Source organism: Scomber scombrus, chromosome 4 (assembly GCF_963691925.1).
Source record: "Scomber scombrus chromosome 4, fScoSco1.1, whole genome shotgun sequence".
Taxonomy (NCBI): Eukaryota; Metazoa; Chordata; class Actinopteri; order Scombriformes; family Scombridae; genus Scomber; species Scomber scombrus.
In genome coordinates, this window is record NC_084973.1 from 31,166,356 (window position 1) to 31,180,103 (window position 13,748).

The following is a 13,748-nucleotide window of genomic DNA, read 5'->3' on the forward strand; positions in this document are numbered from 1 at the left end:
TAGCAGATTGTTTTAGCTCTACTAACTATTGTATGTTAGGAGTTTGATCAGGGAGAAAGATACAGATGTGAACTGAGATGAAAAAATACATAATATTCTGTTCAAATATGCATCAATATATCAAAATGTACATGACTGTGCAATATCAGTACTTATAGCACACTATTACTGAGTTTAACCGTGTGATATATATGAGGTGTGGGAATCAGCAGAGGCTCCATGATCAGATATTATAGTGATTTTAAATATATATGCTGCGATATATTGCAATTTATTACCTTTTTTCACCAGCAAATTATGTCCCTAAAGAAAAAAAACATTCTATAATAAAAGATTGATACATATATTTATTATTCCACCCCAAAATCCAGGGAATAACAATATATAACTCAGGTTGATTATCATTTAACACCAATATTACTCTTGTACACAATGCTACTATCATTATTTTATACCATTAGTCTTTTTATCGCTTGTGTTCTTACTTATTTTTATATTTTTTTATTATTTCTATTGATGCTTTTTCTCTTTTTTACTCTCCACTTTGCTGCCGCATTAATATAATGTCATTTCACCACTTTGGGATTAATAAAGAGTTATCTTGTCTTATATTAGTTTTCTTTATGGCAAATGGATGAATGGTGAGTTGTTCTTGTTTAATGCACTGTGTTTTTAATTAAAGTTGATTTTGTTGTCTTTAGAGAGAAGAAAACACAATAACACAACACAATAAGAACATATATTTGTTGTTTAGCAGATAAGAAACACAGTTTTAGTGGGTTCGAGTCATTTCAGGGGCCTTTTCTCTCCATCTCTGCATCAAAACAACACAATAAGAACATATATTTGTTGTTTAGCAGATAAGAAACACAGTTTTAGTGGGTTTGAGTCATTTCAGGGGCCTTTTCTCTCCATATATGTATCAAAACAACACAATAAAAGCATATATTTGTTGTTTTAGCCAATAAGAAACACAGTTTTAGTGTGTTTGAGTCACTTTTAGGGGCATTTTCTCTCCATCACTGCATCATAACAACACAGAAACTGTACAAAGCAAAGAGGATATCCTGTGTTTACTAACCTGACAGTGTAGCTAGCACATCACACACTAAAGCACCATTTAAATAACACTTCCTTTATACACATAAACACAAGATATCAATGATTTTAAAGCTATTTTTAGGGTTTAGCTTCAGCTGTTCAGTCATGCTAGGTGGCTAACAAGAAGCAGCAGGTTAGCTAAGCTTTTAATACCAAAACAAACATCTCTTACCTCTTATATTCGGCTTAAAATCACAGTTGCAGTCTTCTGAGATGCTGCAGTAAAGTTCCTGAAAAACACAGCAGACCGGACTCAGAGAGAAGAAGAGAAACAGAGCAAAGTAGGTGCTCAACATTTTGGCTGCTGTGACTCTGTCTGCTAACGACGAGTGGCCGGTTTGTAGTTCTTCTGCTTCCAATGTGCCGTTGCGTAACATGGAACGGAGTGACGTAGGGGACTGCGTTTCCCAGAAGGCAACCGCGCTGGATTGGGGCGGAGGACACGTTGGAGGCTCACAGTCCAGAAAGCGACCGGAAGCAATACATTCATAACATAACATATATATTTTTATATATATTGTTTTTTACTGCTTTAAATGTTTTCTAAAAAGTATATTAAAATACATATATTCAAATATTTTAAAAGATATTTTTTATTATGACATATTATTTGTATTTATTATTTTATATTTTTCCCTAACCCTTTATATTGTTTTATTGTTCTTTTTTCTTTTTAATCTGTTTTAACCATATACTGTATATTTAACCAGTCCACAAAGCACAGCAACCGGAAGCAATAATATATGTGTGTGTGTGTGTGTGTGTGTGTGTGTGTGTGTGTGTGTGTGTGTGTGTGTGTGTGTGTGTGTGTGTGTGTGTGTGTGTGTGTGTATATTTATCTTTATATTATTTAATAATCAAGCAAAAAAATAAAGGTGCAGACTCTAAACATGTAGATTTGTAATAGACTGACCTGAAATATGTATAAATATATGTATGTATATTGAGGTCATAGTGAGTGATGGTTGTGTATTAGGCTCCATTATATTTAATGGTGTTACTATTATTTTGTTTACTCCATTAACATACATGAGGGGGGCAACCAGTCAATATAACCCAATATACACCACCATCACTACTTAGTTTGACCTCAATAATAAAAATAAAGTAGAATTATCACATTTCTGACAATGTGAGGAAAAATAAAAAATGTACAAATTAATAAAACTAGAATTTAAAGTAGAGGATGTTGGATTGGATTGAATTAGATTGTGTGACTAATGAAGTAGCCAGTGAGTGAATTTAATTATATGTGTATATTTTATATACAGTATATGTAAAATATGGTAGAATAAAGCAGCACAGAAAATGTAATTTAACCAGCAGAGGGCGCTACAGTATAATGTAAAACTGGAATATTAAGGCTCCATGCTGCAGTTAAGATTGATTTTTAACTTTTTCTTTACTGTCCAGACTGGAAAAAACATAATATATAGAATAGTTTTAATACAACTTGTTCTTCTGACAATGAAACAGATATTATTATATATATTATTATAATATTACTATCTCATTCAGAAAGGTTCAGGTTTGATTACCAAAGAAGTTGGTATTGATCTTTACACAACATCCTCCACATCAGTTTATGACCTCATGTTTCATCAGGAACTGGAAAAAAGCCCAAATGTCTTCAAGCAAGTGTGAGATCAGTTTATGTGCAGCGTGAGTCAGGTTTCATTCATTCATCAAATATGTTCCTCTGTGGAGGCTCAGAAATAATCATCAGACGTGTAAACAGTCTCAAGATTGAGGTAAACATGTTTTATTTACATTTCACATGAACATTACATTATTAATTCTGTGTAAAGGGTTAGAAATGCTTCTCTGTACCTGTGTGCTGACTTCTATCCACTTCACACTCCAGTAATATAATAATGAGAGTTATGTGTGATATGTTTTTATTATGAAGGAAACAATAAGAGAGAACAATAGCAATAACAAAAGTTCTGAATTGAAAGTTAACTGATAAAAGCACTGCTAACCTCATCCCAGGTTACATTAAATAATGATAAACACATAATGATGTTTTATGTGTCCATGTGGTTTAGTTTAAATTTAAAGGGTTAAAATATGAAAATAAACGTATTAATAACTTGCACACATTCTTTTTTTGTGGACCCAGCATCAAATTTCTGCTTTTAATCCATTTAGAGAGAATATATTAGAGGATTATGGTAAAAATGTCTAAGTGGTGTAACCATAAAAACTTTGTACCAAATAATTCAACTTGCTTAAAAACAGTAAATTCTCAATAAAACACCATATCAACTAGTTTGGCATGATCTTACATTATAACTTTATATTAAATAAAGGTAATGGAATACAATTGTTCTAAATATTACATTTACTCTGGTAACCATGGAGATCAGGAAACATTTACATGTTTTAAATGAATCATTATTAGTATAAGTCCACTTAAATACACTGTAGGTGATAAAACATGTAATATGTATCATTCTACTGTGGTTACTTCTCTTTCTTTATTTCTTTATTTCTTTCTTTCTTTCTTTCTTTCTTTCTTTCTTTCTTTCTTTCTTTCTTTCTTTCTTTCTTTCTTTCTCTCTAGGTGGATAAAATATGTAATATGTATCATTCTTTTGTGGTTACACCATTTGACATTTTCAGGAGCATTCAGTCTTACTTTTGGTTAAAAAAAGGTGCAAATGTAATTTCAAATGATATAAAACCAACAAAAATACTAAATGTACATTTTTTAAATTTGAATTTTGCATATATCACATATATAAATGTAGATACCATGTTATTATTCTCTGCTGTTATTGTGTTTTACAATAAGACAGTTACAGTTTATACAGTTTTTTCAGGAAGGTCCAGCCTTCAGAGAGACATAAAAACACGTTTCTATACATTACATTAAACTAAAAATGAGTTACGGCGCTGAGGCCCAGCCTTTAATACATTTCACTCTTCCTGCAACAGAACATGTGACTGTTCGGTATCTACGGTCCATTTCACTGATATCTTTTGGTTCTCTGTTGAACTCTTTAACATGTAAAAGATGCTGGCAGGATAACATGCTCTGACTCTGACTCTGGTGCTTTGAAACAAGCCCTCAGTTAAGCACACAGAGTGGTGAATGAGAACAAACTGACAAACTATGGTCCAGATGTTTACCAAAGCAGCAGCTGGAAATCTCTAACGTTGTATATTCTGCAGCTTCTCCGTCCCTCCCTCCACAGTGCTCCTCCTCTTCATACACCGCCCTGAACCTAATGACTTCTTCTAGAAACTATCCTCAGCTTCCAAAAGATGCTGCTGTTAGAAGTTAAACGTTAACATTAGGATACGATGGACCAACATCCGTCCTGCTGAAGAACGACTCTGTGCCTTCCAGACTTGCAGACTGGAGTGCAAACATCATCTTGCTCTCCTTTATAATGATTAATTATAATTGAGCAAATCCCTGAATCCCAATCTGCTAGGAAGAGCTGCTCAGTGTCCAACAGAAGAATATCTGATACTCAGTGAGCATGTGGGAAGAAGCTCCGCCGACCTGGACTCTGAATAAACAGTGGAAACAGGTTCTGGGGTCAGCGCGGTCTGACGGGCGGCTCCAGCTTGTTGGACAAAGCCGTCAGCACCTGGTTGAACTTTGAGAATCTGAGAGCCTGGACCTCCTGCGCTCCCCTGCTCCCCCACAGCAGCCTCATCTGGAAGTCGGTGAGGAACAGCTCGAAGACCTCGGCCTGCTCCTGGAAACCTGCAACACCGACATCACATCGCCATCAATATATATGGAGTCATTTAACCCTCCTGTTGTCCTCGAGTCAAGGGAGGGAGGGAGGGAGGGAGGTAGGTAAGGAAAGGAAAGGAAAGGAAAGGAAAGGAAAGGAAAGGAAAGGAAAGGAAAGGAAAGGAAAGGAAAGGGAAAGGAGAGAGGAAGGTAGGAGGGAAGAAAGGAAGGTAAGAGGGAGGACAGAAAGAAAGAGGAAGGAAGGAAGGAAGGAAGGAAGGAAGGAAGGAAGGAAGGAAGGAAGGAAGGAAGGAAGGAAGGAAGGAAGGAAGGAAGGAAGGAAGGAAGGAAAGAAAGAAAGAAAGAAAGAAATAGGGAGGGAGGGAGAAAGGAAAAGAGGAAGGGGGAAGGAAGGAAGGAAGGAAAAGAAGTAAGGGAGGAAAGAGAGGAAGGAAAGAAAGAGAGACGGAGGGAGGGAGGTAAGGAAAGGAAAAGGAAAAGGAAAGGAAAGGAAAGGAAAGGAAAGGGAAAGGAGAGGAAAGGTAGGAGGGAGGAAAGAAAGAGAGGAAGGAAGGAAGGAAGGAAGGAAGGAAGGAAGAAGGAAAGAAAGAAAGAAAAGAAAGAAAGAAAGAAAGAAAGAAAGAAAGAAAGAAAGAGGGAGAGAGAAAGGAAAAGAGGAAGGGGGAAGGAAGGAAGGAAGGAAGGAAGGAAGGAAGGAAAAGAAGTAAGGGAGGAAAGAGAGAGGAAGGACAGACGGAAGGGGAGGAAAGAAGGAACGGTATTTCTAGCAGAAGGATGGTGTGTGTATGTGTGTGTGTGTGTGTGTGTGTGTGTGTGTGTGTGTGTGTGTGTGTGTGTGTGTGTGTGTGCGTTTCCTCCCTCTCACCTTGCAGTTTGCTCTCAGCGTTGGAGTGGTAGATGCCCCCCAGCTTTGCGATGGTCCTCGCCGCCCCCAGGTGGAACATGACCACATCCACGCCGGCTTCCACCGTCTCCCACGGCTCCGACCCCTCGCCCACCGCCACGCTCTTCTCCAGCAGAGACAGGAGGGGGAGGACATGAGGGAAGGTGGTGCTGGACAGCGGGCAGCTCTCTGGGGAACAGACAGAAGGGAGGAAGGGAGGAGAGTCAGCCGGGGTTTACACATCTGATGATACACTTTAGACATCTCTACTAAAAGTGTGTCCATTTTAACCCTCCTGTTGTCCTCGAGTCAAGGAAGGAAGGGAGGAAGGAGGGAAGGGAGGGAAGAAGGAAGGATGAAAGGGAGGAAGAAGGAAGGAAAGGGGGAAGGAAGGGAGGAAGAAGGGAGGAAAGGAGGGAGGAAAGAAGGAAAGGAAGGGAGGAAGGAGGAAGAAGGAAGGGAGGAAGGAGGGAAGGAAGGGAGGAAAGAAGGAAAGGAAGGGAGGAACAAGGGAGGAAAGGGGGATGTAGGGAGGAAGAAGGAAGGAAAGGAGGGAGGAAAGGAGGAAAGGAAGGAGGAAGTAAGGGAGGAAAGGAAAGAAGGAAGGGAGGAAGGAAAGGAAGGAAGGACAGAGGAAAGAAGGAAGGAAGGAAGGTAGGAGGGAGAAAAGAAAAGAGGAAGGGAGGAAAGAAGGACAGAGGAAAGAAGGAAGGAAGGGAGGAAGGAAGGAAGGAAGGAAAGAAGGACAGAAGGAATGAAGAAAGGGGGATGGAGGAAGGAAAGAAGTAAGGAAGGAAGGAGGGAAGGAAAGAAAGGGGGATAGAGGAAGGAAAGAAGGAAGGAAGGAAGGAAGGAGGGAAGGAAAAAAAGGACAGAAGGAAAGGAAGGAAGGAAGGAAGGAAGGAAGGAAATAAGGACAGAAGGAAGGAAGAAAGGGGGATGGAGGAAGGAAAGAAGGAAGGGATGAAAAAAGAGGAAGGAAAGAAAGAGATAAGGAGGGAGGGAGGAAGGACAGACATAAGGAAGGAAGGGAGGAAAGAAAGAACAGTCAAAACAGACGGGGTCAATTTGAAATGAAAGGGTTAAATTTTTACAGTCCGGTGACTCAAAAACAAACCAAATTGGACTTTAACCCTCAACTTTCTGTCAGCTCAGCAACCAGTGAGTGTGGCCACATATTTAATGTCCCAACAGCTCCTTCTGTTTCATCACTTTCAGCACATTTTTTGCTCTATTTCCTATTTTTCAGTCCATAACGTCTCCTGTCATTTCACACTCTGTCCACCAGGTGTCCTCGGTGGGTTCCTGCCAATTCAGCCACCTGGGAGCTGGTTCCTGCAGCTGTTCATGAGTCCAAAGTGATTCGTTTTAGCTGAAATATTTACCACATGCTGATTTATGCATCACTAAATTAAAAACACATTAACCAGCTATTAACCAGTTATGTGGTAATAAATTGTTGCTAAATATTTACATCCACTTCCTATCAGCACCTGTTGTGTAAGCTAGCAGACTGAAGCAAACTGATGAAGCAAATGTTATCCAAAGCAGTGTTTTGCTGCAGGAAAAAAAAGCTCAGTTTCTCCTTATAATCAGGAAATATTTCTTATTATATTATTATTTATTATTATTATATTTTACTTTTTGGTTATGATGAAAACCCCTTTTTCCCCCCTTGTTACACTCATTTGTCCCCAGGGCCGTACAACTGTACAATCTGGCAATAAAAGGACCCTCACAGCCACAGCCTGGACTAAATTCACTAAATTCACTTTAAATTGTATATTGCACTATATTTTTAGGCTTATTTTTATTTTTACTTTTATTTTATTTTATTTCTGCACTTTATCACACAGCCTCATCCTCAGACCTTGTTATTCTTATTTTAGTATTTTAGTTTTTTTTTTAATAGTATTTAGTTTTTCTTCTTATTTAGTATTTAGTAATTAGTATTAAGTATTTTGTGATCTTCCTCTATCAGTTCTCCTTAAGATGTTCTTACTGGCTAGATTTACTGGACTCATTAGCTCTACTGTTAGTTTAGATGCTATCTGACTGTTGAATCAGGGTTGATAAATGTTTAGTATGTTATATCTTGTATTAAACTTTACTTTGATTACTTTTTATTCCATTTTGTTGATCTTAAGGCTGATTTGCACCCCTCAATGCAACAGTATAAGCATGTCTGTCTATTTTTCTGCTTTTTTGTTTTTTTTTAGGTATGAAACAAGAACATAAAGAGAACTGGATACTGCATTAAAGGCGGGGGTCCTGTTTATTCCTATAACAGCTGTTCACTTGTGCGTAAAGCCAAAAATCCCACTTCCCTTAAACTATTCTGTGCCAATACACCCATGAAGCATGCTCACTTCACAGGGAAAAATGTATTCTGTGATTTAACCTTTGTGTCGTCCTCCCGGGTCAAATTGACCTCGTCTGTTTTGACTGTTCCTTCTTTCCTCCCTTCCTCCTTCCTTCCGTCCGTCCTCTCCCTACCTCCTTCTCTCTTTCATCCCTTCCTTCTTTCCTTCTTCCATCCCCCTTTCTTCATCCCTCTCCTTCCTTCTTTCCTCCCTCCCTCCCTCCTTCCTTCCTTTCTTTCCTTCCTTCTTTCCTTCCTTCCTCCCTTCCTCCTTTCCTTTTTCCCTGCCTCTCTCCTACCTTCTTTCCTCCCCTCCCTCCTACCTTCCTTCCTTCCTTCTTTCCTCTGTCCTTCCTCTTTTCCTTTCTCCCTCCCCTCCCTCCTACCTTACTTCCTTCCTTCTTTCCTTTGCATCCTTCCTTTCCTCCCCTCCTTTCTTTCCTTCTTCCTTCCTTCCGTCCTTCCTTCCTTCCTTCCTTCCTTCCTTCCTTCCTTCCTTCCTCCCTTCCTTCCTTCCTTCCTTCCTTCCTTCCTTCCTTCCTTCTTCCTCCTTCCTTCCTCCTTTCCTTCTTTCTTCCTCCCTTCCTTCCTTCCTTGACTCAAGGACAACAGGAGGGCTAAAGAGGTCTCTTTCATAAAGTAAGTCTATGGGAAAAGTCTTTTTGGGCCCACAGCATCATGTGACATCATGTATAGTTATATGCTTGGCCAATATGTCAAATTGGCTTCAAAGCCCAACGCCGTTCCTGTATCCAGTTCTCTTTATACACCAATAGACAAATGGTGCAAACTGTGGGATGACATCTACCTTTCCCGTCGTTCAAGCTCTTCATAAATGGCCTCAGAGTCTTCTCGTAGAGAATGGCGCCCTCTGTGTGTCGCTGGCGTAGCGCCGTCCAGGTCTGCTCCAGACGGGACACCTGAGAGACAGAACAACATCACCAATCAATGAAACCTGGTAATAATGGTTTACACATTACACCTAAGCCTCAGACATTGTGTTAAATCAGACAAGACACCTGGTAGTAAAACTGACTGTTCCTGATAGTAGGGGGTTAATAAAGGTTATCAGTATTCTTTGGTTTGTTTCTGTTACTTTATTACTTTATTACTTTATTACCCTCTCTTATTCAAATCCGTGCTGGCATGAGTTAAAGAGAAAGATTCATCACTCAGTCGTCTGTGAGTCTTCAGAGAAACTTCTAGTAAAAAAAATTCCACTACAAGATGTAATTATTTTATATTTCCAGCTGCTCCTGGACTGAGAACAGAGAAATATTAAGCTCACACTGGTTTCTAAACAAAAAACAGAATATCATCATAAATATTAATTAAAAAGAATTAAACAGAATATCTAAGGTATTTGAGCTATTATATGATTTATTTATTACTCCTGTTGTCCTCGAGTCAAGGAAGGAAGGGAGGAAGAAGGAAGGATGGGAAGGAGGATGGAAGGATGAAAGGGAGGAAGAAGGAAGGAAAGGAAGGAGGAAGGGAGGAAGAAGGAAGGGAGGAAGAAGGAAGGAAAGGAGGGAGGGAGGAAAGGAGGAAGAAGGAAGGAAAGGAGAGAGGAAGAAGGAAGGAAAGGAGGGAGGGAGGAAGGAAGGGAAGGAGGAAGGAAGGAAGGATGGAAGGAAGGGAGGAAGAAAGAAGGAAGGAAGGGAGGAAGAAGGAAGGAAAGGAGGGAGGAAGGAAGGAAGAAGGAAGGAAGGAAGGGAGAACAGAAGGAAGGGAGGAAAGAAAGAGGAAGGAATGAAAGCGAGAAGGAGGGAGGAAGGAAAGAAGGAAGGGAGGAAGGAAAGAAAGGACAGACGGAAGGAAGGGAGGAAAAAAGGAACAGTCAAAACAGACGGGGTCAATTTGACCCTGGAGGACGACACGATGGTTAATGGTGAACGTTGAAAAAAATCTGTGATGGGACTCAACTAGTTGTTATGTTTATCTTTAGCTACTTGTTCAGCATGAAATAACCAGTAATATTCAATACTGCACACTATAACATATTTGGTGCATTTTCTGACACTGAAAAATTGCCCTAAATTGCCATGTTTTCTGCTTAGCTGCTTACTTACATAGTTATTTCCTCTGTAGTAATAAAGATAAGACCTTTATAATATCTAGTTCACCATGTCATGTCATGAACTTGAACACAGAGCCCGAATGTCCAGATATCTTAATATGAGCAGCAGTCTTTATAGTTTTACAGCACCAGAGATGTATGGTGAGAGGGCAACTTCAGATCTCTTATTGTTGATACACAGTGGGTAGGGGGTTATTCTACAGGTTTTACTGCAGATTGGTGACTTATTTTTACAATCATCCCCTCTGACACTAATTACTTGTTACTACAACTAACACTACCGTCTATCCACTGTCTCCTAGGCTTCCACTATCTCTATCAATGCCAAACTAATAACCTTAAAAAGTGTAACTGAAGTCTGGATAATGTATATTTACCTGCGGCAGCTCCAAAGCTCTCATGACAGCAGCGAAGCCAAACATGTTGCCCATGTTGCTCTTGAGCTCAGCAGCGATCTGGATGATTTTATGCAGCAGACTGGCTCGCTCCTCCGTTGTCCCCGTGCAGCCCAACACATCCACAGCCAACATGATCGCCATGGTTTGAAACCTGCAGAGAGAGATAGAGAGAGAGAGAGAGAGAGAGAGAGAGAGAGAGAGAGAGAGAGAGAGAGAGAGAGAGAGAGAGAGAGAGAGAGAGAGAGAGAGAGAGAGAGAGAGAGAGAGAGAGAGAGAGAGAGGTTACATTTATACTGTACCCTTTTGGCTAAGTACTCTAAGAAGTCTCATGTGATGCAGATTCTGATTACGCTGGCACCTCAACAAATTCAACGTTCAATTCAAGATTTTTAGAGCTCTGCAGTCAGGCTACTGCTTATAATAGAGAACTACAGCAGCTCTACAGTATATCACAAATTAGACAAATGAGTGAAAACATAAATGATGTAGTAAAGACAAGTCTACAGCCAAACTAGCAGCTCTGAGAGGCCAAATCACCACATCAATGCAGAGGTGTCTTAAAGGTGCAATACCACCAACGGCCACTAGATGCTAGCTCCAAAAAAATCCTTTATTTCAATTTACTCCCATTCAAAAAAAAGCCTCATCTTCTCTCTAGAAATACTGAGCCATTATGGCCTCAAATTCTGACCTTTTAATACGTCTGACCGTGGTTATTTTTAGAAATTATTGCCCCATTAATAAGATTTGAAGACTTAAAGGAGCTTTGATGTCTGCCGTGTGGTTGCTGATTCACATGTGGTTAACAGTTGGGGACCTGCACTGAGTGGCACTATTATTGCAATATTGCACTAAGCTTAATGTTACTTGATTAATGAACCTCCTTGTTTGCACAATTGATCTCAACTTATGGGTGTTTGTATGGGATTTCATCACTAGCTCGACTAATAATAACAATGAACAACTTTCTAATGCATCTCCAAGAAAAAAAGTAACTCCATAATGTAGTTATCATTGTATGTCACAGTGGTGTCAAACTACTTTTAGTCTAATTCCATGTAAAAGTGATTAATAAAACATTTGAGTGACGGGCTTCTCACTTTTAGGTGTTGCTGACTGATGCTTTTGGAGGTTAAAATGGTAAACTTTGCAGCATAACTATAATCTGTACTCAGTCAAAGATAGTTTGTCAACACTAAACAATCTCCAGTGACCAAACTTCTGCTTTCAGGATCCTGACTCACCTCTCCAGCAGGTCCAGTCTGAGCTGTTGGCCATGTGGGAGGGTGAGCAGCTCCATCCCTGAGCTGACACCCATCGTCCTTTGCACCTCCGGACTCACCTCCAGAATCCTGGCCACCTGCAAAACACAGACACACAGCACTTAGTCTACTTTTGAACCTGAAGAGTTCGGTTTAGACCTGCTCTATGTGCAAAGGGCCTTGACATGACTTTGTTGTGATTTGGCGCTATACAAATAAAGATTGATTGATTGATTGATTGATTGATTGATTGACTTTTGAAGGTGTTTAAGTGATATTATTCCCAATGTATGAGTAAGAAAATTCTTGTAACAGTACCATGCAGTCAGCCTTGGTGATGTGTTTGGCCGCCGTCTTGGGGTCGACCTCGGCCAGAAGTTCTTTCACTCTCCGTAGGATGATCACATCCAGGGGTTTATTCTCCTTGGGCATAAGCGTCGACTGGTACCTGCTGGGCCCGAAGGAAGACACCGTCTCCACCACTGGAGAGAAGTACACGTTCCCGTCCTCCACCCTCAGCTGGTCGACACCTGCCGACCCTTCCTCCACCCGCAGCCTCTCCACGTAGCTCTGAGGGCCGGGGTAGAGCTCTGTGTAACAGCTTCCATCTGTATTAGGGGACGGAGACTCCTGGGTTAGGGATCTGTGGAGGGAGCTGTTGGGGGAAGGCAGGGGTCGAGCTGCATCTGAGTGCCTGGTGAGGGGTGGGGAAGAGGTAATGCTGGCTGCCCGGCTACTGCAAGGGCTTCTGGAATGTGGGGCTGGAGATGGAAGAAGAAAACACAAAGAAAGATATTTATAATCTCGACTACTGCAGTCAACTTTTTTTTTTCAAAGAAGACGAAGAAGGCTTTTAGTGAATGAATCCATCACACGAATACAATCATAAAATTTGCAGACAACATGACGACAGTGGTGAGACTGGTCACTGAAGGTGACAGGTCTGCTTACAGAGAGGAGGTACAGAGGCTGACAGACTGGTGTACAGAAAATAACCTGGCACTCAACACCAAAAAAACAAAAGAACTGATTACTGTCTTCAGGAAGAAGCAGGATAACCACCAACCACTGCACACAAATGGAGTTTCCACTTTTAGGTTCGTGGGCACCCACATGGTCCATCAACATACACGCAACAGTCATAATTGGCACAACAGCGGCTATACTTATTGAGAACACTCAAAAAGGAAAACCTGATGCTGGTGTCTATGCATCTCTTCTATCACTGCTCCATTGAGAGTATACTAATCAGCAGCTCTGTTGCTGTGAGAAAGGCTCTACAGAGGGTCATCAACACAGCCCAGAAAATCACAAACACATGTTTTCCTGCCCTGGATGACATCTGACATCCTAAAAGACCCATTTCACCCTGCTGATTACCTGTTTGATCTTCTGCCCTCAGGAAGGCGCATACAGATCAATCAGAGCATGTACTAACAGACTCATGAACAGTCTTAATCCTAAGGCCATCACTAGGGCTGGGCAATTAATCGAAAAATAATCGAAACCGACATTTAGAAACTCTATTCGACTTAATCTTGCTCATGTCAATTAATCGTGGTGTTCACTGTTGCCATGACAGTAAAGGTTGCATATCTTTAAGGAATTTGAAAACTTGTTTCCAGTGATCATTTTAACCCAAACCATGATCTTTACATAGTTCTGATCAAGTAAACTAGACATTAACCACAGCGTCACACCTTAAAACAGCATTATTTTCACTCCCTAAAGATCCTCATGTGTGAGGGCAGCAGTGTAAAATACAAAACTAAAGAAACTGTGAAAATACATAATTGTTCATCAAGGGTGGAGATAATCGTTCACTAATCGGAATCGAGGTTGAAAGTTCAATTAATCGTGATTTTGATTTTTGCCATAATCGCACAGCCCAGCCATCACCATACTTAACACTGATCTAAAGGCACCACAGACAAATCCTGTACAATA

At 40.3% G+C, this 13,748-nt stretch overlaps 2 protein-coding genes across 3 annotated transcripts in view; both read right to left on the reverse strand.

The window, feature by feature from the left end:
• The window catches only part of tor2a (torsin family 2, member A), an 8,078-nt gene extending 6,664 nt beyond the window's left edge, over positions 1 to 1,414 (reverse strand). The window contains exon 1 of the mRNA XM_062416809.1: positions 1,274 to 1,414. Within this exon, the coding sequence (XP_062272793.1) occupies positions 1,274 to 1,397 (124 nt within the window). The 5' untranslated portion in view covers positions 1,398 to 1,414. The remainder of the gene's footprint in view (positions 1 to 1,273) is intronic.
• Positions 1,415 to 3,476: 2,062 nt separating this feature from the next.
• Positions 3,477 to 13,748, reverse strand: part of LOC133978515 (SH2 domain-containing protein 3C-like) — a 72,383-nt gene continuing 62,111 nt past the window's right edge. The window contains exons 7-12 of one of the 2 annotated variants that reach the window (XM_062416772.1): positions 12,120 to 12,562; positions 11,784 to 11,899; positions 10,519 to 10,690; positions 8,870 to 8,981; positions 5,682 to 5,888; positions 3,477 to 4,822 (exon numbers count right to left, since the gene is read on the reverse strand). In XM_062416772.1, coding sequence (XP_062272756.1) covers positions 4,653 to 4,822; positions 5,682 to 5,888; positions 8,870 to 8,981; positions 10,519 to 10,690; positions 11,784 to 11,899; positions 12,120 to 12,562 — 1,220 coding nt within the window. In that variant the 3' untranslated portion in view covers positions 3,477 to 4,652. The remainder of the gene's footprint in view (positions 4,823 to 5,681; positions 5,889 to 8,869; positions 8,982 to 10,518; positions 10,691 to 11,783; positions 11,900 to 12,119; positions 12,563 to 13,748) is intronic. The other variant, XM_062416773.1, reaches the window with a different exon arrangement.